Source organism: Schistocerca piceifrons, chromosome 7 (assembly GCF_021461385.2).
Source record: "Schistocerca piceifrons isolate TAMUIC-IGC-003096 chromosome 7, iqSchPice1.1, whole genome shotgun sequence".
In the NCBI taxonomy this organism is placed as follows: Eukaryota; Metazoa; Arthropoda; class Insecta; order Orthoptera; family Acrididae; genus Schistocerca; species Schistocerca piceifrons.
Window position 1 is genome coordinate 35,380,421 of NC_060144.1, and position 24,539 is coordinate 35,404,959.

The following is a 24,539-nucleotide window of genomic DNA, read 5'->3' on the forward strand; positions in this document are numbered from 1 at the left end:
TCTCGTAATATGAGGGGTTACAAGCTTTAAGAGATAATTATAAGTTTCGACATCCATCCACATATAATTTTGCCAGTCGTTAGGTTCGCCCTGCGACTCTCGCAGTAAATTTACGTGAGAAAACTGCTTTCGCTTTAGCAGCCACTGTCTACACCATTTTGACCGCTTTCTCTGTTTCCTGCGGTTGGTCTGAATGTTTTTTTGCAACACAAGTTGCAAACACAGACCACAACAGAACTTCCTCCATTTCTACATTTCAAAATAACTGAATTAAATTTTTGACGTTTTCGGGGAGTGTAGTCGCTTGCCACTGATATTTCTTTTCTACACCGACAGATGGCGGGCGAGTAGTAGATTGGGGTTTGTGTCCTGTGAACACACCACATTTGCAGCGATCTTTTGCATGTACAAACATCTGCGCCGATGTCTGCGCAGACAGATCGTTGCGTGTGGACCGGGCTTTACTGACTGCAATAATTTTTCACTAACAGAGCTTCTCAATAAATCCACATTAAAATCACCAGCAATCACTATTTCCATTGTTTTGCAGAGGTTAAAGTTTCCTGAAGCTGTTCTGTTGATATTTAGTATTGTAAAGGACTTATTGTGAAATACTACGTTTGTTACACAAGCTTGTAAGTGCTGCTCTGAACTGTACGCCCCATTCACACGTAATGCCTGCACAGATTTCTGTGCCAGTGTCTGTGTATGGAATAGATTACTGCAAATGTGTATAGAGTGAAAATGTCTAGTCTGCACAGATGTGGTTCGTTCATACAACATAAGTTCCGTCTAAGGCTCACTCGCCATGTGTCCTCATAGAAAATAAATGGATTTAGCTTGTGGCTATACTCTTGTACATTAACCTCAAAATTTATTTCATTTATTCAATAATAGAGGAAAGTATCTTGCGATCTGTGTTTGCGACTTTGTTGCTGACATATTGCAAACAAATTCTGAGAAACAGAAATACAGATCAGAATTATCTACAAAATGGCTGCTTAAGCGAAGTCATTTTCGCAGAAAAATTTATTCCTCGAGTTCCAGTTAGATCACGACCACTGGCGTAATTATTTGAGGATAGGTTTAGAAACATGTAATTATCTATTGACACTCATAACTCCTAGTATGTATATTTGTATGAGTAGAGGAATTTCTCAACATGAGCGGCTGACACTGATGTTAAAATTCCTGGCGATAGTAGCTACAAAGATCAAGTATTTGCTACTCCCGTTTCGAAAGAAGCATTGACTCAAATCCTATCTGCCGCAAGTGAAGCTATTTACACTGCCATGAAGGATGATTTTATGAAGGCAGGTAAAGTAGTGCAGCTCGATTCCGTCACGTTGCAAATAATATTTTTTTACAGTTTAAGCCTGTTTTGAGACACAATATATTTTTAGAAGTTGTACACGTGGCCAATGTTTCTAAGTAGAGATTTAGAATTCCCTGCCTGAAATCTACTAGCAACTTTTGCACCAGAATACAAAATTCCATTCTGTATACCTGGAAAGTTTTACTTCTGGTATTATGATGGTGATTCTACAGCTCACTTCTAAATCACTCTCGTTATGAACCATTTATTACATTAGAAGTAAAAGAAGTATAATAATAAATATGTCCCTGAAGGCACTGTTCCAAGATCTTCGATCACCAGCTTAACACAATGTTCCGATTGCATTCTTCTTCAGAGCAAATGGAGCGGCATAGGACAGCACTAAGGGGAAGTATACTAGCAAACCCCCGACACACAATCGGAAAGATTTCTTCACTTTGCTAGCTCTTTGAGGTGAACAGTCAGCATCGCTTTTATTAAAAATTTATGTAGCAGGTTCCTATTTATCGTCAGATCATTCTTTGATAATTTCTCTGTTAAAGAATTATAAGCAGCTGCCTTCTTATCCCTATAACTGTACTCTCTGACTTTTAATTTTTCATAAACATGTATGACTCCTACATATTTTAATAAATTCGGCAATCAGGTCTCTGGAACACTGACGTAGATGAAGTGCATCTGTCATGTCAAAGTTTATTATACACATTCAAACAAGAAATACAAGACTTAACAAAAAGCCTACTCTGGTACTATGCGATCTCCTGTCGAAAAGTTCCGACTTTCCTATGCAGATGTGATTTGAACCCACAGATTTCAGCAATATCGCTCAAATCTCCAACTTCTACGTTTGCGCCCATCTAGTATCTATGCCAATCTCCCGCTCATACCCAACGAACCATGCATCGAACTGTCTGCGAAAATGTGATGTGCGGAGGTATTTGCGCAGACAGTTCGTTGCGTGTTGACTGGCCTTTTACCAAACGTGATTACGTAATTTATTAAACGTAATCTTTGTTTTGTTCGAGGTAACCGCTGTTGAGTGCCGGGGAAAAAAGCGTTTAAAGAGCAGTTGTGCGTGAACATGAGAAACGATAATGTTGTCAGTGGCAATGAAGGAACAAGAAGTTGAATTTAATTAGTTAGCAACCTTGAAAAACAACCTTGTCGCAATGTAGCCAGTGTTTTCCGAAGTGCTGTTACGTATAATATGCTGCAGAATCGTGGCATCGAGTAGAAGTGCACATAACTGTCCTGTATTTGTGTGTGATTGAATGTGTTGAACATTTCAGTACGTAAAGCGGTAGAAACTGTTCATGCTCTATTAACTGTATGGGCCTTCTACCTTTTGCAAAATAATCCGCAAGTTCCAATAGGATGGCTGTCACAGTCTTCTCTCTTTTGCGCAAGCGCTTATCTCCAATGCATATATCTGCGAGACGACTGATTTCTTGGACTGTGCTAACGAAGAATGAACAACTACATCGGCACACAAGGTTGTCATCCGAGCAGGTGACGTTGAGAATTGTGTGTGGAAGATCTTGGAAGTTGCGCTGCATGAATCTGGTTGCTCAGTATAATACCACAGCTCCGAAGAGCTACTGTTATAAAGATGACACGACCTCCGTTGTTAGGAAAGAATCACCTGACAATGCACCAGATACAAATAATTTATTGCCAGCTCTCTTGCCATATGCCCAGTTAATGCGGCTTGACCGTCCGATAGGTAAGTCTCATTGCAGGTAATTAAGAGTTTCTTCTAGAATTGGCCATTGATGAATTTTTCCGTATTGCAACCTACTGACAGAGGAACATTTGCAAAAACTAGATCACATTGTAAGTATGTAGGGCCTATCTGTCACTCTGCTATATAAGACATACATAATGATTTTGTTCGGTCAAACAGCGTCCACATGCTTATTTGTAAAACGCCCCCTCTAGAAAAGTCATGTGCAAAACCCCATTGTGCTGCGTTCATTGCCAATTTTGCAGGTGGAAAACTTTTGTACATGTCAGTGCATAATGGTTTCAGTGGGGCATTTCAAAGCTGTCGTATTTTTGGGTAAGATTTAGAAGTTAAACGTACCACTGCTCCAGCTGTCTGATAGGATTCATGAACCTTTCAATTTTTAAATAATTATGGCAACTAATATGCTTAGCGCAATCGATAATGATGTGGTAGAATTTTATTTTTGTATATGAAATAAATTAGTTTACACCTATTAAGTGTGTGGCGGAGAAAGGAATTGGAAAAAATGGTTTTTATAATTTGAGAGAATATCCTGAAGTTATTTTTTCAAGTTTGCTGTATAATATTTTACTGGTAGTCATAACCTTTCATTATGATTGGATGGTAATAACATTTTGTTTTTCTATTACTTTTTATATTTTATTATAGCTGCTAGTGCATGTTAGGTGTGAGACGCTTTGCCCATAGTAAATTTATCTTAGAGCTTACAAAAATGATTGAAATATTTCAGACAACTATGAAACGAGTGAAGGCATATTAGTCTAAGAGTTTATTATGCAACTCCATGATGGTGGCTACACCTTTCAAAAACATTTTGAAGTAAGTTCCACAATTACTCTGTAAGGCTAAATTCATAAACGGGCATTTAATAATTTATTAAGGTATTCTTAAACCAGCTACTTAACACGTATTGTACCCAGAAATCCTAACAGCAAAAACCAGTTAATTTCTCCCCTCCGGTGCTGGTTCACGTAAAACTGATGCTGACAGTACTGTTAGTCAGAAAATGTACGTGCTGATCATCCGACTACACAACGGTGGATGGTGGCATTGTTTTTACAAAATTAGTCTGCTCAGTCTCAACATATACATTTGGTGTAGCAACTGAGATATCACATAGGCTTGTATTAGACTCAGAATTGGCAATAAAAAGCCCTAACCACCTCACAAATATCATGTACAACGTTATCAGATCTCTCCTCGCATAATGTTTGTTTCGGGTGACAGTTTGCAGTAGACATGTAGTAGTACCACTGCCTGTTGGTAGACATTGGCAGTACGTTCTTAGCCCTGCTGACTGCTATTCCCAATGCTTCAGAAGAAATTTTATGAAAATTTGTCTCTTATTGCTGCTTTTTAAGTTTTCTCACTCTCATTGTCAGTGTATCCTTTCTGCAGACCATTTTTTGCTGTTCTTCCTTTCCTGCCAATGTTGCACTGCTTTCTTATTTTGGCAAAACTCACTGCATCTGTCTTACTGCTTCTCTTTACAATGTTTTTCTTCAGCTGCTAGCTTCTTCGTCCAGTTCTGATAGCTGACTTGTCCAAGTATATGAGGCATAGCCACTAGATTTAACCAATATTTTGAAGATTATATCAAGTTAGACACATGCCTAACAAAATGAAATTACAGAATGCTACACCTCATACCACAGAAATAAAACATAATTAGATGAGAGTTGTTGCTTCAAGTAGACTTACTTGATGCTGAGATTAGAGAATAGAAGTTCTCAATCTAGAGGCCACAGTTTCACAGCTTCAGCTCCAAAAAAAAAAAGGTGCTGAATGCAGAAATACCCTGTTGGCTCCCACCTACATAGTGAGAAATGATCATCGTGATGAAATACGTGAAATCAGCTCTCACAGAATGATTAAAGTGCTCGTTTTTCCCACACGCTGGTATTTATTTATTTACACATCAAGTTCCGTAGGACCAAATCGAGGAGCAAATCTCAAAGGTCATGGAACATGTCAGTACACGAAATTACAACAGAAAAGTAATAACAGATAAAAATAAAATGTTTATGAACCAGAAAAAAGTTAGTCCATAAGTTTAAGTAAACACAATCAATAATACGACAAGAATCAGCTTAATTTTTCGAGGAACTCCTAGACAGAATAGGAGTGACCTATGAGGAAACTCTTCAGTTTTAATTTGAAAGTGCGTGGATTACTGCTAAGGTTTTTGAATTTGAGCAGTAGCTTATTAAAAATGGATGCAGCAGTATACTGCACACCTTTCTGCACAAAAGTTAAGCAAGTCCGATCCAAATGCAGGTTTGATTTCGGCCCAGTAACTGCGTGAAAGCTGCTTATTCTTGGGAATAAGCTAATATTGTTAACAAGAAATGACAGTAAGGAATATATATATATGAGAGGCCAATGCCAAAATACATAGACTCGTGAACAGAGTTTGACAAGAGGTTCGTAAACACCACTTATTGCCTGAACTGTCCGTTTCTGAGCCAAAAATATCCTTTTAAAATGTGAAGAGTTAGGGCCTACCCCAAAGTATAATACGACACGACATAAGTGAATGAAAATAATGAAAGTAGACTAATTTTTGTGTCTAACGATTGCTCACTTCAGATACCTTTCAAATAGTGAAAATGGCAGCATTAAATCTTTGAACAAAATCCTAAACATCTGGGCTTTCCATGACAGTTTACTATCTGAACACCTATAAATTTGAATTGTTCAGTTTCACTAATATGCCCATTCTGTGAATTAATACGTCAGGTTTGTTGAATTGTTTGTTAGAAACTGTAAAAATTGAGTCTTACTGTTATTTAGCATTAGTTTATTTTCTACAAGCCATGAACTTAGGTCATGAACTGTACTATTTGAAACTGGGCCAATGTTGCACAAAACATCCTTTACTACCAAGCTCATGTCGTCAGCAAACAGAAATATTTGAGTTACCCATAATACTATAGGCCATATCATTTATATAAATAAGGAACAGGAGTGGCCCCAACACTGATCCTTGGGATCACCCCTGTAATGGTCCAACTTCTGGAGCAATACTTTGTGATCAACACAATCAAACGCCTTAGTTAAATCAAAAAATATACCTAGTGATGGAAACATTTTGTTGAACCCATCCAGTATCTCACAGAGGAAAGAGAATAAAGCATTTTCAGTTGTTAAGCGACTTCTAAAGCCAAACTGTACATTTGATAGCAAATCGTGTGATATAAAATGATCAATTATCCTTACATACACAGCCTTTCAATGAATTAGCAAACACTTGTGACATAGGAATATGTCTAAAATTGTCTCCATTATCCTTTTCTCCCTTTTTATAAAGTGGCTTTACTGCTGAGTACTTTAAGGAAACTGACCATTCCTAAAGGAAAAATTATAAATATGGCTAAATACAGGGCTAACATGTGCAGCATAGGCACTCCATGATATCCATGGGAGTCCTTAGTCTTCAGTGATTGCCGGCCGCGGTGGTCTCGCGGTTCTAGGCGCGCAGTTCAGAACCGTGCGACTGCTGCAGTCGCAGGTTCGAATCCTGCCTCGGTCATGGATGTGTGTGATGTCCTTAGGTTAGTTAGGTTTAAGTAGTTCTAAGTTCTAGGAGACTGATGACCACAGCTGTTAAGTCCCATAGTGCTCAGAGCCATTTGAACCATTTTCTTCAGCGATTTACCTATTGACTCAATCTCCTCCTTGTCTTTACCACAGAGGAGTATTTCAGACATCTGTTTCGGAAAGGAATTTGCCTAGAGAATTATATGATTCCTTGTAGAAACTGAACTTTTATTTAATTCACCAGCAATGCCCAGAAAAGGATTGTTAAATACTGTACATATATCGGATTATCACTAATAAATATTTTTACTACGAATTGACTTTGTATCGTCGACCTTGTGTTGCCGACCAGACACTTCCTTCACAACTAACCACATGGTTTTAATTTTATCCTGTGAATTATCTGTGCTATTTGCGTACGACATACACTTTGCGTTCCTAATAACCTGTTTAAGCACCTTACAGTACTGTTTGTAATGGGCTACTGTAGCCGTTAATGTGTGGAACTGTCGAGAAATAGCGTGAGGTGGTTCGATGAACCCTCTGCCATGCACTTAATTGTGAATTGCAGAGTAATCATGTAGACATAGAAGAGATTGTTAGGCATGTGACTAGATCTGCTCATCTGAATAGATTGTTGGCAGCCATTTTTAGTAACTTAGGCAGTGATGCCAGATATGATTTATAGATCCTATATTCAACTATCAGTGGTACAAACTTTGGAAAATACTTTCCTCTTGCCCTGGGAAGGAAAAAAGGTCACATGCCTGATAGGAATTGTACTGTTTCTATGTTTACTTGTACAGCAGTCTTAGTACATGAATTTCTGGTGGTTACTTTTATTTTGTATACCAATTTAGTTTATTTGAAAATGAAATAGACCTATCTTGTCCAAAATACTGTGAAATGCACTCAGTAGGAAGACCCAAGTAAGGTAATTTATTAATGAACCAAAACAGCTGAGCTTTTTCCATGCCAACGTCTTCGCCTTCCACTTCATTGTGATACAGTACCTAAATATTTAATTGTTTCTGTTTACTTGAATAATGTCTCTTCATTCAAATGAAATTGATTTTAAGGAAGTGGGAGGGCAGTGTTTCAGGAGCATAATTACAAAGCAACATAGGATACAGACTTAGAAGAATCCAAGAATATTCTGACAGTTTTCCAGTTGTCTTGGGATTTTTACACTTATGTGCCAGTACATTTACTCTGTAATGATATTTGTAATTAATAGGTAATAAGATTGAAATTAGGACACACTTTGGAATCTAAAAGTTAAACACAAGAAGACTATGGTTCCTTCTTTATGGTTTAGAATATAAATTTCTTGTGCAAAGTAATCTGAAACTAATTCACATTTGTCAATAACAAAATATTAGCTCTAGTCATAAGTTTTATTAATATGCTTCATGTAAATAGTCTGCATTGTATGCTTCTCTTTCCTAACCAGTAACTTGACTCTTTCCACATCCATAATTCTTCATGGAACATGTGTGACTGAATGACTGTGCAGTATTGCTTTCTGCGCTGTTGACGATAATGGACTTCATAGCATGTATGCGCCTTATATACAGCACGGTAGCCAGTCTGTTGTGGGTGGTGGGGCTGCCATGTACCCTGTTGGTTGTAGCCCCCTGACCACACAGGGGTTGCTGCGTCGAGGCCTGCACCATTAACTTCCCACCTATGCCAAGGAATAGATACCAGTCACCCTGGGGCACCGGGACTCCCGGCAATGGCCATCCTGCCAGGTGGCCTTTGTTGCGGGTGGGTGGCACCTGTGGGGAGGGCCCCTGGTTGGAGTGGGTGGCATCAGGGTGGATGGCATGCCATGAAGCGTAGTATGTCATATCTTGTTGGTGATCAAACACCAGCAGTCTCTAAGCGGCCAAGGTCTTAATTCATTGCTAAGAAATATGACCTCAAATCGTTCCCGCCCCCTGGCCACACCATGGGAGGAAAGACAGGCTAAGGATGGCAGCAAACCTTGTATGTATGAGAGTTGATGGGGTATCTTTCTTGTCAATGAAACCTCAGTTTTTTGTGGAGCATTTAGAAGACAAGTTTGGGGAGGTGGAGGACTTGTCCAAAATGTGGTCAGGGTTGGTCTTGATCAAAACAGCTTCCTCTGCCCACAGGCACTTCTCACCTGTGACAAGCTGGAGGATGTTTCTGTTTCCACAACACCCCACAACAGCTTAAATATGGTCCAGGGTGTCATATTTCACAGGGACCTCCTTTTGCAGTCTGGCAATGAGCTGTGCACCAATTTAGAGCTGAGAGGTGTCCATTTCATCCAGCGCGTCCACTGAGGTCCAAGGGATAATCAGGTTGCCGCCGGTGCCTTCATTTGGCCTTTGAGGGTGACACATTACCCAAGAAGGTCAAAGGTGATGGTTTACCGCTGTGACATAAAGCCATATATCCCTCCCCCAATGCGATGCTTTAAGTGCTGAAAGTTCAGCCATACGTCTTCCTGCTGTACCTCCAGTGTCGCCTGTCGGGATTGTGGATGTCCTTCACATTCCAATACTCCCTGTGCCCCACCTCCCATCTGTGTCAGCTGCAGAGAGCACCATTTGCCTTGTTCACCAGACTGCAGGATTCTCCAGAAAGAAAGAAAAATTAATGGTATACAAGATCCTGGACTGACTGAGCTACACTGAGGCTAAGAGAAAATGTGAGAGGCTACATCTTGTGCATATGACATCAACCAATGATGCCGCTATGACAACGGTTCTACCATCTTCCGTTCCGCCGTGTACAGTTGGCTCTGAGCCATCAGACTCCACCTGCACTCTGCCCTCTTGGTGCTGGGGGGCACTTCCCTCCCTGTTGCTCCTGCACAACCTACTTCAGGAGCAACCCCCCCCCCCTCCCCCCCCCAACCATCGGGGACGTCAGTTCCCCTTCTCAGCTGGAGAAATGTAAGTCTTCTTCGGTTCCTCTCGCCAGGAAGGGATCCCTTGTCACCCCCTTGCCAGGTTCCTACCAGTGGCAGAGCTGACACCCGCCAGTGGCTGAAGCAACCACAGGTAGTTAGTTGGTCGTAGGGCTTCACGATCAAGAACGAAGTGCTCGTATTAAGAAGGGTGTAAGACAAGGCTGTAGCCTTTCGCCCATACTCTTCAATCTGTACATCAAGGAAGCAATGATGGAAATAAAAGAAAGGTTCAGGAGTGGAATTAAAATACAAGGTGAAAGGATATCAATGATACGATTCGCTGATGACATTGCTATCCTGAGTGAAAGTGAGGAAGAATTAAATGATCTTCTGAACAGAATGAACAGTCTAATGAGTACACAGTATGGTTTGAGAGTAAATCGGAGAAAGAAGAAGGTAATGAGAAGTAGTAGAAATGAGAACAGCGAGAAACTTAACATCAGGATTGATGGTCACGAAGTCAATGAAGTTAAGGAATTCTGCTACCTAGGCAGTAAAATAACCAATGACGGACGGAGCAAGGAGGACATCAAAAGCAGACTCGCTATGGCAAAAAAGGCATTTCTGGCCAAGAGAAGTCTACTAATATCAAATACCGGCCTTAATTTGAGGAAGAAATTTCTGAGGATGTACGTCTGGAGTACAGCATTGTATGGTAGTGAAACATGGACTGTGGGAAAACCGGAACAGAAGAGAATCGAAGCATTTGAGATGTGGTGCTATAGACGAATGTTGAAAATTTGGTGGACTGATAAGGTAAGGAATGAGGAGGTTCTACGCAGAATCGGAGAAGAAAGGAATATGTGAAAAACACTGATAAGGAGAGGGGACAGGATGATAGGACATCTGCTAAGACATGAGGGAATGACTTCCATGGTACTAGAGGGAGCTGTAGAGGGCAAAAACTGTAGAGGAAGACAGAGATTGGAATATGTCAAGCAAATAATTGAGGACATAGGTTGCAAATGCTACTCTGAGATGAAGAGGTTAGCACAGGAAAGGAATTCGTGGCGGGCCGCATCAAACCAGTCAGTAGATTGATGGGGGGGAAAAAAACAGCTTCACAGTCTTTCTCAGTCCCTGAGACTGAATCACTGAAGCCCTCCCAGCCGGACAAACCTAAGGAGCAGCAAGAGAAACCTAAAAGAAAAAGACCCCCCAAGAACCAAGGCACCCACACCACCACTACCTACAAGCACTGTGTCTGATGAGGTGGAGATTATAATGTCCACTGAGGACCTAGGCCTCACTGGGCCCTCAGACACAATGGATGTCGATCGCACAGGTACTCATCTGGCGGCAGCAGGTGACCCTGAGGTGTAGACTGCCTCATGGAGTGTTTCATGCTTTCCCAGTCTCGTGATCACGTAATCCTCCTGTGGAATTGCAGCAGTTTTTTCCACCACCTGGCTGAGCTATGGCATCTTCTTTCTGCCTTGCTCTCCAGGAAACCTGGTTCCTGGCAGTGCATGCCCCTGCCCTCCACAGCTATTAAAGGGATATTACAGGAACTGTAACGACTATTATAGAGTGTCAAGTGGAGCTTGCGTCTATGTCCTGGACTCGGTATGTAGTGAACCTGTGCCCCTTCAAACTCCTCTTGAAGCTGTTTCTATCGGGACACAGGAAATAACTGTCTGCAATGTATACCTTCCTCCAGATGGTGCAGTACCCCTGAATGTATTAGCTGCACTGATTGATCAACTCCCTAAACCTTTCCTACTTTTGGGAGATTTTAATGAACTCCCTAAACCTTTCCTACTTTTGGGAGATTTTAACGCGCACAACCCCTTGTTGGGTGGCGCCATGCTTACTGGCCAAGTCGACCTCTGCGTCTTAAATACGGATGCCCTGACACATTTCATTGTGGCACATCGCACATATTCTGCTATTGATCTCTCGGTTTGCAGTCCTGACCTTCTCCCATCTATCCACTGGAGCGCACATGACGGTCTGTGTGGCAGTAACCACTTCCCCCATCTTCCTGTCACTGCCGTGGCATCATGCCCATGGATGCGTACCCAGAGGGGCTTTAAACAAGGCATACTGGGAAGCCTTCGCCTCTGCTGTCACCACTGAATCTCCCCCTCATCTTCCCTAGAGCACCTAATAGCCTTTAAGCAGCTCTGTGCCCGCATTTACCACTTATAAAAAGACGGAAATAGGAGTGTTGTGAGAGGTACGTGTCGACTATTGGGTGCCATAAGTCACATTCCTGAGTCTGAGCATAGATCAGATGTCTTTTTGGATACCACACCCCAACAGGTGTCCCTGGCATTAACAGCAGTGGTGTGTTATCTACCAATGAAATGCAATTGCTGAGCACTTTGCTGAGCACTATGCTCGAGCCCTCAAACAGTGGATGGAAAGGAAAGTCCTCTCATTCACTACATGCCACAGTGAACCCTGTAACGCCCCATTTACAGAGTGGGAGCTCCTCAGTGCCCTTACGCATTGCCCTGACACAGCTTTTGGGCCGTATTGGATCCATGGTCAGATGATTAAACATCTCTCGTCTGACTATAAGTGACATCTGCTCGTCGTCATGACCCGGATCGGGTGCAATGGCATCTTTCCATCGTAATGGCAGGAGACCAGCATCATTCTGGTGCTCAAACCCAGTCAAAACCTGCTTGATGTGGATAGCTATTGGCCCATCAGCCTCACCAACTTTCTTTGTAAGCTGCTGGAACATATGTTGTGTCAGTGTTACATGGTCTTCTGGCTCCATGTCAGGGTGGCTTCCGCCAGGGTCGCTCTGCTGCTGATAATCTTGGGTCCCTCAAGTCTGCCATCCAGACAGCCTTTTCCAGACGCCAACATCCGGTTGCCTTCTTCTTTGACTTATGTAAAGCATACTACACGACCTGGTGACGTCATACATATCCTTGCCACATTGTGTGATTGTGGTCTCTGGGGCCTGCTCCCTATTTTTATCCAAAACTTCCTGTGGCTCTGTAGTTTCCATGTCCCAGTTGGTGCCTCCCATAATTCCCTCCGTATTCAGGAGAATGGCATTCCACTGGGCTTCGTATTGAGTGTCTCTATTTTTAGTGGCTGTTAATGGTCTAGCAGCAGCTGTAGGGCGGTCGGTGTCATCTTCTCTATATGCGGATTTCGTCTGCGTTTCGTACTACTTCGCTGGTACTGGTGTTACTCAGCGGTGCCTACAGGGAGCCACCCACGAGGCACAGTCCTGGGCTCTAGCCCATGGTTTCCAGTTTTTGACCGCAAAGTCGTGTGTTATGCACTTCTGTCGGCATCATACCATTCATTCAGAACCAGAACTTTAACTTAAGGATGATCCACTCACTGTTGTGGAGACATATCGATTCTTAGGACTGGTTTTCGATGCCCAATTGTCTTGGCTACCTCACCTTCGTCAGCTGAAGGGGAAGTGCTGGCAGTAGTACCTCAATGCCCTCCGCTGTCTGAGCAACACCAACTCTACACTGCTGCAGACTGCAGAGCCCTTGTTCAGTCCCGCCTTGACCATGGGAGTCTGGTTTATGGTTGGGCAGCACCCTCAGTGTTGCGTTCACTTGACCCCGTGCCCCACTGTGGCATTCACCAAGTGACAGGAGCTTTTATGAAGAGTCCAGTGACCTGTGTCCTTGAGGAGGCCAGAGTCACTCCATTGCAGGTTTGCTGCTGGCCAGTTACGTTGCACATGTTCATAGTTCTCCTGCGCATCCGAATCACCATCTCCTTTTCCCACGCACGGTGGTTCATCTCCAGCATCGGCGGCCCAGGTCAGGGCTTCCAGTTGCAGTTCGTCTCTGATTCCTTCTTTCCAATCTGTAGTCCTTGTCTTTACCATCTCTACTTGAGGTCCATTCACGTACACCTCCATGGTGTACACATAGGCCGCGACTTCGCCAGGGCCGTTCACATGGCCCAAAGGACTAAGTTCACCCCGCAGCTCTCCACTGTCACTTTCTCTTGATTCTTGACATGTACAGAGGTCATGAAGTGGTGTCCGGTTGACAGTGGCCCATATTCTGGTGCACTGTCCCACTTTGACTGCCCTGCGACGAAATCTTTGGTTACTGGACTCGTTGCCGCTAATTTTATCTGACAACGCCTCATCAGCTGATTTAGTTTTATGTTTTATTCGTGACGGTCGGTTTTATCATTTGATCTAAATTTTAGCGCATGTCCTTTGTCCCTCGGTGTCCTCCACCCTAGTGCTTTTAGGGTGGAGGTTGTAATGTGTTGCAGAGTGACTGGCTTCTCCCTTTTATTCTATGGTCAGCCAGCCATGGTAATATGTTTTATCATTTTAATCTCTTCTACCTGTTTCTTGGGTTTCTGTGGTTTTCTTCTACCGTTTTGTCCATTTAAGTGTTTGTTGCCTCCAGTCTCACTTGTTTTATTCTCACCCTTGTGGCATTGTTTTATTCGGAATAAGGGACTGGTGACTTAGCATTTTGGTCCCTCCTCTCCCTCTTTTTAAACCAAACAACCTTGCCTCATGTCTGATACCCCTGTAATAGACCTAGATGCTAGACCTTTTCCATACTTCCACCCACCATGACCTACTCCAGTCCGGTCACGAACATAAACTATCCCGTCAAAGGCAGGGCTACCTATAAAACTAGTCATGTGATCTACAAGCTAAGTTGCAACCACTGTGTTGCATTCTACTTCAGGATGACAACCAACAAGCTGTCTGTCCACATGAATGGCCACTGACAAACTGTGGCCAAGAAATAACTGGACTACCCTGTTGCTGAGCATGCAGCCCAACACGACATTCCTCATTTCAATAACTGTTCCACAGCCTATAACATCTGCATCCTTCCCACCAACATCAGCTTTTTCTGAATTGCGCAGGTGGGAACTCTCCTTGCTCTCCCCTCCCCCACCCAACTGTACCTAGCTGTGCTACCCTCTCTCTACCACATCCCTCCTCACTCCCATGGGCAGCACATTACCATCCCCCACCTCTTCTTTGCTATCCCTCCCCCACCCAAGCCTTCTCCTTATCCCCACTCAGTTCTCTCTCCCATCTTGCAGATGCAGTCTGGCTTCAGCTGATTGTGTGTGTGTGTGGTGTGGTGTGGTGTGGTGTGGTGTGTGTGTGTGTGTGTGTGTGTGTGTGTGTGTGTGTGTGTGTGTGTGTGGGGGGGGGGGGGGGGGGTTTATTTTTGACAAAAGGTGTTGTTTACCGAAAGTTCACTTTGTGACACTCTTTTTGTTGTGCCTGCCTGTGACTCGGCATCTCCACTCTGTGGTGAGCAGCAACTATCCTTTTCATAATATTGTTAGATTCTATCCTGGATTTTCCATTTTTAGATCTGCTACACTAAGCCTGTTCATCCTCTTTTGGACTACTGCTGCACGGTGTGGGATCCTTACCAGATAGGTTTAATGGAGTACCTCGGGAAAGTTCAAGGAAGGGCAGCACATTTCGTATTGTTGAGAAATAGAGGGAGAGTGTCACAGACATGATACGGGATTTGAGGTGGACATAATTAGAACAAAAGTTTCTCGTTGTGAGGGGTCTCCTCATGAAATTTCAGTCACCAACTTTCAGCTCCAAATGCAAAAATATTTTGTTGATACCAACCTGCATAGGGAGAAACAGCCATCATAATAAAATAAGGGAAATCAGAGCTCACACAGAAAGATGTAGGTGTTCGTTTTTTTCACATACTGTTAGTGTGGAATAACAGAATTCTTGTGAGTGTGGTTCGATGAACCCTTTGCCATACATTTAAATGTGATTTGTAGAGGTAGATGCAGATGTAATGCGTGCATCCAGACCAGCGAGGGTGCAGTGTCATACTGATAAATGGGCTTGTATTGCAAAGGTTTTTGTAAATTTACTCAGTTTCGTAATCACTGACATAACATCACATATGCTCTTAATACCTGAAGTTTTGCTTTATTTCCTCCTCCTCCTCCTCCTCCCCCTCCCCCTCCCCCTCCCCCTCCCCCTCCCCCTCCTCTTGGTGCTTCAGTTTTTTGCCGGGCAGAGTAACTACTGCATTATACAACACATTGTTTTGACCTTGAATGAGAACCTCTTGGACACACTGTATTTTCGCGATGATATTATAGCCATTGGTTGCCACCCAGTCACAGTGATTATGAATGCAGCTGCAGTTCTCTCTTTTCTGTAATATGTGGATCTTTTTTTTCATGTTTGTAATAGTTAACAATTATGCTCAGTATACATGCAGGATTCATTTCATGTGATAAAGTTGCCAGTGAAAGTGACCAGATTTGCCCCGAATTCTGTAATACTACAAACAGAAGGATTAACTGGTAAAGCTAATGTGTCATAGATGGCGGCAGCTATTAGATTGCCCCCCAGGGGGCTCGCCACTCTTTGGCGGGCTTGTGCTTGGGTACCATGGGGCTCAGCCTTTGCATCATTTTTTCCCTCCCTTGCTGCATGTCTATCCTCGGGTGATTGCCTGAGCTGCAACAGTGGTGTCACCGCCAGACACCACACTTGCTAGGTGGTAGCCTTTAAATCGGCCGCGGTCCGCTAGTATACGTCGGACCCGCGTGTCGCCACTATCAGTGATTGCAGACAGAGTGCCGCCACACGGCAGGTCTAGAGAGACGTCCTAGCACTCACCCCAGTTGTACAGCCGACTTTGCTAGCGATGGTTCACTGACAAATTACGCTCTCATTTGCCGAGACGATAGTTAGCATAGCCTTCAGCTACGTCATTTGCTACGACCTAGCAAGGCGCCATTATCATTTGCTATTTATCTTGTGATGCATGTACCGTCAGACCGATGTTCACCAATTATGGATTAAAGTTAAGTATTCCAGAAGCTACGTACTTTTTTTTACTAGACTCAACTCCTTTAACTGTTCCAGACCTCACGCCAGCCTGCGTGAGCTTAAACGCGTGCCTTTCAGCTATCTCATAGTGGCTTGGCTGTCTTGCCAAGTCACAACAGCAACCATCCCAAATTGCCGATTGGTCCTTCTATGAGGTGTTCGGGAGGTGTGACCTGAGGTGCGAACAATCACCTAAGGTGGGTGCATCCCCTTGTGTAGGGCGTCCCCAGTTGGAAGGAGCATGCCATCAGAGACACTGGCAGCCATGGGGATTTTCTCACAGTGAGTCAATCATCTTCACAATCAGTGTCTACAAAATGTAAATGTAATGAGGCTAATGATTCAAAGACCCTTCCCGCTGCACTGTGGTTCCTTGTGATGTTAAGTACTGAAGACGGTCAGTTCTTCGCTACAATAAATCTTGTCAATTTTTCAGAAAGATGTTAGTGCAATTGATGGCCCTGTGAAATCCTGCTCTCATTTATGAAATGTGGAACTTTGCTTTTCAAGACTACTTCTGATTCTCAAGCATAATATCTGCTTGCCACCTCGCTTCTCCATGGTTACTCTGTTCATGTCGGAGCCATATAACTTTGAATTCTTCGCATGGTGTTATTTATACTAGGCTGCTCGACAGTCTAATTGAGGCTGAAATCCAATGTTACCTCTCTGATCAGGGTACAATTGCCATCCATTGTGTAATGGAAAAGGTAGATTTCTCATTAGGGCCCACATACACTCGTTTTCTCACCTTTGATAGACTTTTGCTTCCATCCAAGATAAAAGCAGGCTATGAAATTATCACAGTCCAGCCGTACATTCCAAACCCTATGCGCTGCTGCCAGTGTCATCGTTTCAAACACATTAGAATGTCTTTTCGACACCCAGTCAAATGTGTGACCTTTGGTAGGGATTTCCTTCTCCCCACTGTATCAACTGCAATGGTGGCCATGCTGCTGCCTCTCAGTATTGTCCTGTGTATCTTGATGAGCGAACTGTCCAGGAGATCTGGCTCCTTACCCATCGCTCGCAAGTTATTGGCTAGTTGCAAATGCTGTGTGTTATCCCGTCTGGCACCTATAGTTCTGTTCTTGTTAGTCCTCGCTCCATGAAGGACACAGCCACACAGACATGTGACACCCTGTTCAGCTCTGCGGTTTTGGAAGTGCCCAGTGTAAAGATAGCATATTCATCCCCCCCCCGGTCCAGCTGTGCACCAAGATATCAAACTGTCCCTGCAAGGGGCAAAGCCACCAGCTACACAACCGGTAGGCTGGAGAGGACATTAGTAGTTCTCCCATGAAGACTTCCTTCATCCCTCCAGCCAAACAACACCCGAGTCTTCCTCTAAACGGAAAGGCTCGAAGAAGTCCACCAAAGGCAAATGGTCTTCTCCTTTGCTAACTCGAAGATCCTCTTCCCCAGTGTCGTCACGTGATACCTTTGTCTGGCCAGCCTGCGTGTCACCGGTGCGCGCCACCAACTGTTTTCCGCTTTGGACTCCACAGGCCGACCGCACAAGCAAGCCGATGCTTCTGTGGACCCCATGTAGCAGGATCCTCCTGCTTCTGTGCCCTGTAGTAGAGACTCTTCACAGGCTGTCACTTGTCAGCTGCCAAGATGACACCCCTACATCTCTTTGTCATGACTCTCCTCCAATGGAACGTTCATGGCCTTCGGTCCCACAAAGAAAATTTATGGCTGCTTTTAGCATTCCAGTGTCCCCTTACACTCTGCCTTCAGGAAATGATATTGCATCCTCATGACTGCTTTGTTTTTTCGCATTTTTTACCAGTTTGTTTTGACCTCCCCCGTGCAGTCGGCATTCCGTCTCATGGGGGTGTCATGCTGCTCATACGGTATGACATTCATAGTCAACCCATCTCCCTGACTTCCCATCTTCAGACTGTTGCAGTTTGCCTTTTCCTTCCTCACCTGACTTTTTCCCTCTGTACCATTTATGTCCCTGCATCATTCAGTGTCACCAGGGCAGATTCCTTCAGCTTATTGGGGAGTTACCGACCCCTTTTAGCTACTTGGTGATTTTAATATGCATCCCCCCCGCCTCTTTGGGGTTCTCCCAGGACCTGTCAGAGACCCCCTTTGGGTCGAGGGGTTAGAATAGGCCCGAGGTATTCCTGCCTCGTAAGAGGCGACTAAAAGGAGTCACACGTTTCAGCCTTTGTGATGGTCCCCTGTCAGGTTTGACCTCCATCTTTCTAAATTTTCCTGAAGAGCGAGCCAACTGGGGAAGGGTGCATTACATGGTGCATCGTGCCCATCGTGCATTGAGATCTTTAGCCCACTTTCTCGTTGTTGCATTGCAGTCCCGCTCATTCTCCATCTCTTGGACGAGGATACCTTCCTGGCTGCGTTTTCCACCATGCAGTATGCAGTGTTGCTTTCTGCACCAACGATGGCCATGGACTTAGCAACTCATATCCAGCATGGTAGCCAGTTCGCGTTGTGGTGGGGTCGCCATGTACCCTGTTGGTTGTAGCCCCCTGACAACACAGGTATTGCTCTGCTGATGCCTGTGCCGTTAACTCCCCACGTATGCCATGGAGTAGATGCCCATCTCCCTGGGGCATCGGGACTCAAAGCAATGGCCATCCTGACAGGTGGCCCTTGCTAAGGCTGGGTGGCACCCGTGGGAAGGGCCCCTGTTCGGAGTGGGTGACTTCAGGGCAGATGACACACCATGAAGCATAGTATGTCATCTCTTGCTTGTGGTCCACCACCAGCAGTCTGTAAGCGGGCATTGGGGGAGGGATATATGGCTTCATGTCATAGCGGTAGAGCATCACTGTGACCTTCTCGGGCAATGTGTCACCCTTGAAGGCCAAGATGAAGGCACCGGTGGCAACCTGATTATCCCTCGCACCCCAATGGACACATTGGATGAAATGAACACCTCGCTGCTCTAAATTGGCGTGCAGCTCATCGTCAGACTGCAAAAGAAGGTCCCTGTGGAATATAATACCTTGGACCATGTTTAAGCTCTTACGGGGCGTGGGGGTAACAGAAACATCCCCCAGCTTGTCACAAGTGAGTAATGCTCTTGACTGCCCAGAGGATGCCATTTTTATCAAGACTGATCCAGAGCGCATTTTGGACAAGTCCTCCACCTCCCCAAACTTGTCCTCCAAATGCTCCACAAAGAACCAAGGCTTCATGGGCATGAAAGATTCTCCATCAACTATCATACATACGATGTACTGGGACAGTAAGCTTCACTGCCACCCTTAGCCTGGCTTCCTCCCACGGTGTGGCTAGGGAGGGGAATGATTTGGGCTCATATTTCTTAGTATATTGTCTGAGGGTCTGGCAAGATCTAGGTCCTCAGTGGACGCCACAATCTCCACCTCATACTCAGACACAGAGCTTGTAGGTAGTGGTGGTGTGGTTGCCACCTAATTCACTTCGTCTTTGGGACCTTGCTTTTGGATTTCTCTCGCTGTTCCCTGGGTTTCCCTGGCTTGTAGGGCTTCAATGATTCAGTCTCAGGGACTGATCGTGAAGCCCTACGACCAGCTGCTTTTGGGCACTTCAGCCACTGGCGGGTGTCACCTTTCCCACTAGCAGAAACTTGGGAAGGGAGTGACCCAATGGGCCCCTTCCTAGTGAGAGGAGCCGAAGAAGACGTGTGCTTCTCCAGCTGAGAAGTGGGGACTGGTGTCTCCAATGGTTGGGGTGGGGGCAGTGCTCCCGAGGTAGGTGGTGCAGGAAATACAGGGAGGGAAGTGCCCCCCACTGTGTGCTTGAGCAGTCTACAACCTATCGATCAGTGCTACCCTCATCATCCTTTGGTAGCATCCATTCACGAGTCCATCTATGCCCTGGAATGGTCCAGTTGTTTAGTAGTGTTTGTCGGGACCCCAAGTCATGTCGAAATGCCAGGCAACGAACATGCTGACAGGCTGGCAAAACAGGCTACATGGAAACTACTTAGGAAGATTGGCTTCTCTGCAACTGACCTTCATTCAGTACTAGGCTGCAAGGTTTTGCAGCTTTGGGAGATGAAATGGCATAACCTCAGCAAGCACAACAAATTGTGTGCCATTAAGACTACTACGAATGTGTGTCAGTACTCCATGCGGGCCTCTCACAGGGACTCTGTGGTTCTCTGCCGGCTCCACAGTGGCAACACTTGGGTGACACATGGCTACCTCTTGCACAGTGATGAGCCACCTCAGTGTCGGTGCAGTGCCCGGCTGACAGTGGCCAATATCTTGGTGAGCTGCCCTTCTTTGGCTGCCCTGCAGTGGACTCTTCAGTTACCGGACTCGTTGCCATTAATTTTAGCTGACAACACCTATCGGCTAATTTAGTTTTATGTTTTAGACATGACAATGGGGTTTATCATTCTATATAAGTTTTGGAACATGCCTTTTGTCCCTTTGTGTTCTCCACTCTAATGCTTTGAGGGTTGATGTTTTAATGTGTCGCAGAGTGGCTGGTTTTTCCTTTTTATTCTTGTGGTCGGCCAGCCATGGTCTCTGCTCTCTTGTTTTTACCCCCTTCTACCTGTTTTTCTGGTTCTTCCTTTCTCCTGTTATTGTGCCGTACATCTCCTTTCTTTTCTTCTTTCCCTTGTGTAATTATTTTACCAGGAACAAGGGACTGATGACCTTACAGTTTGGTCCCCCCCCCCCCCCCCCCCCTCCTTTTAAACCAATCAGCCAATCTGCCAGAGAGGTGCCATCTGGGCTGACCTTCTTAACCAACTTAACCTCTTCTGCCTTAAAACTGCAGTACCCACTTTCCTTTCCTACTTCTCACACACCTATTCTTATTTGGACCTATCCTGCTGCACTGCCAACTTGCCCATCGTTAGAGTGGTCCCTTCTTTCTGACATCTACTTGAGCGACCATTTCCCGTGTGCTGTCCGTTTGCCGACTCCTACCCCATCTGTGTTCACACCAAAATGGCAGCTTACTAAGGCAACTGGCAGCTTCATTCTTCCCTGGCGACCTTCGAAGAACAAAATTTCCGCATCTACATCCATACTCCGCAAGCCACCTGACGGTGTGTGGCGGAGGGTACCCTGAGTACCTCTATTGGTTCTCCCTTCTATTCCAGTCTCGTATTGTTCGTGGAAAGAAGGATTGTCGGTATGCTTCTGTGTGGGCTCTAATCTCTCTGATTTTATCCTCATGGTCTCTTCACGAGATATACGTAGGAGGGAGCAATATACTGGTTGACTCTTCGGTGAAGGTATGTTCTCAAAACTTTAACAAAAGCCCGTACCGAGCTACTGAGCGTCTCTCCTGCAGAGTCTTCCACTGGAGTTTATCTATCATCTCCATAACGCTTTCGCAATTACTAAATGATCCTGTAACGAAGCGCGCTGCTCTCCGTTGGATCTTCTCTCTCTCTTCTATCAACCCTATCTGGTACGGATCCCACACTGCTGAGCAGTATTCAAGCAGTGGGCGAACAAGCGTACTGTAACCTACTTCCTTTGTTTTCGGATTGCATTTCCTTAGGATTCTTCCAATGAATCTGTCAGGCATCTGCTTTACCGACGATCAACTTAATATGATCGTTCCATTTTAAATCACTCCTAATGCATACTCCCAGATAATTTATAGAATTAACTGCTTCCAGTTGCTGACCTGCTATTTTGTAGCTAAATGATAAGGATCTATCTTTCTATGTATTCGCAGCACATTACACTTGTCTACATTGAGATTCAATTGCCATTCCCAGCACCATGCGTCAGTTCGCTGCAGATCCTCCTGCATTTCAGTACAATTTTCCATTGTTACAACCTCTCGATACACCACAGCATCATCCGCAAAAGGCCTCAGTGAACTTCCGATGTCATCCACAAGGTCATTTATGTATATTGTGAATAGCAACAGTCCTACGACACTCCCCTGCGGCACACCTAAAATCACTCTTACTTCGGAAGACTTCTCTCCATTGAGAATGACATGCTGTGTTCTGTTATCTAGGAACTCTTCAATCCAATCACACAATTGGTCTGATAGTCCATATGCTCTTACTTTGTTCATTAAACGACTGTGGGGAACTGTATCGAACGCCTTGCGGAAGTCAAGAAACACGGCGTCTACCTGTGAACCCGTATCTATGGCCCTCTGAGTCTCGTGGACGAATAGCGCGAGCTGTGTTTCACACGACCGTCTTTTTTGAAACCCATGCTGATTCCTACAGAGTAGATTTCTAGTCTCCAGAAAAGTCATTATACTCGAACATATTACGTGTTCCAAAATTCTACAGCTGATCGACGTTATAGATATAGGTCTATAGTTCTGCACATCTGTTCGACGTCCCTTCATGAAAATGGGGATGACCTGTGCCCTTTTCCAATCCTTTGGAACGCTACGCTCTTCTAGAGACCTACGGTACACCACTGCAAGCAGGGGGGCAAGTTCCTTCGTGTACTCTGTGTAAAATCGAACTGGTATCCCATCAGGTCCAGCGGCCTTTCCTCTTTTGAGCGATTTTAATTGTTTCTCTATCCCTCTGTCGTCTATTTCGATATCTACCATTTTGTCATCTGTGCGCAGTTGTGATGACCAGGTGGAGTATTTCACAAACGTTATCCTCACTGCTGCAGAACGTTCCATTCCTCACAATTCCTCTTTACCACGCCGTGTCCCATTCCCTTGGTGGACTGAGGCATGCCGCAATGCAATTTGCACATGGAGACATGCTCTCCGCATTTTTAACCGCCATCCTACAATGACAAACTGCATTCATTATAAACATATGCATGCAAAGGGTCGTTGCATTCTTCAGGATATCAAAAGAGCTAGCTGGATTTCATTCAGTAGTTCCTTGAACAGTTTAACCCTTTCCTCTGTCGTGTGGGCCAATCTCCAATGGCTCTCTGGAACCAAGATCCATTTGCCAATTCCTGGCCTGACAGTAACAGACAATGTCATTGTGGACCCTATTGCCATCTTGGCAACACCTTGGGCTGCCATTTTGGGGACCTTTTGAGCTCTTCTCACTATCACCCAGCCTTCCTCCATCGGAAACGAGCAGAGGCAACTCGGGCGATACCCTTTTCTCCGAATCGTGAGTGCTAGAATGCCTTTACTGTGAGGGAGTTAGATCGTGCTCTGAGTTCATCCCAATCCCCCGCTCCAGGGGCAGACGCCATCCACATTCAGATGTTGCAGCACTTTCTCTTGCGGGCAAGCACTTTCTGCTTAACAAGTACAACCGCATATGGGCAGAGGGCACATTTCCTGGACGTTGGTGTGAAGCCACCGTTGTACCCACACCTAAGCCCGATAAGGACAAAAACCTTCCTTCTCTCTTACCAGCTACTTTTGCAAGGTGATGGAACATATGATTCTTACCTGGCTGGTATGGTGGCTAGAGTCGTGCAATTTACTGAGTGTGGATTTCGAGCATGGCATTCTGCAGTTGACCATCTGTTACTTTGTCCACCTATGGCATGAACATTTTTCTGTGGAAATTCCAGACTGCGGATGTGTTTTTTGATTTGGAGAATGCCTACAACACCTGCTGGAGAACCGGTATCCTCCGTACTTTTCACACGTGGGGCTTCTGTGGCCATATCTTCTGGTAAACCTTGCGGGATGTAAGGTCGTGGTCCATGAAACTCTTCAGCTCCTAACGTTTCGTCCAGTGCTTCGCTGGACATCTTCAGAGGGGTGTTTCTCCTCCGGTGAGTCTTGCCGACTGTGGCCACCTGCTGTGTTTCCTTCAGGAATTTTTAAAAGACACAGTTTTCAAGGTGCGTGTGTGTGGGTTCTGCCTTGTTGGACGCTTTATCCAGGAAAACGGTGTGCCTCAGGGTTCCATCCTGAGCGTCTTCCTCTTTGCTATTACCATTAACCCTGTAATGGCCTGTCTCCTGCCAGTCATCTCTGGCTCACTTCTTGTTGATGATTTTTCCATCTATTGCAGTTCTCCACGAACCTGTCTCATTGAGTGAAGTCTTGAGCGATGTCTCAATCATCTTTACTCTTGGAGCAACGACAATGGCTTTTGTTTTTCCCCTGAATAAACCGTTTGTATGAATTTCTGATGGTGCAATTGGTTTCCCCCACCATCTTTACATCTTGGGCCCGTTGCTCTTACGTTTGTTGAAACTACAAAATTTCTGGGGCTCATGCTCGATAGGAAACCCTCGTGGTCCTCCCATGTGTCATACCTGGT

The 24,539-nt window shown here is 44.7% G+C and overlaps 1 protein-coding gene across 1 annotated transcript in view; it reads left to right on the forward strand.

Annotated features, from left to right (window-relative positions):
• Positions 1-2,236: 2,236 nt before the first annotated feature.
• The window catches only part of LOC124805274 (4-hydroxybenzoate polyprenyltransferase, mitochondrial), a 76,636-nt gene continuing 54,333 nt past the window's right edge, over positions 2,237-24,539 (forward strand). Inside the window, exon 1 of the mRNA XM_047265785.1 lies at positions 2,237-3,059. Within this exon, the coding sequence (XP_047121741.1) occupies positions 2,711-3,059 (349 nt within the window). The 5' untranslated portion in view covers positions 2,237-2,710. The remainder of the gene's footprint in view (positions 3,060-24,539) is intronic.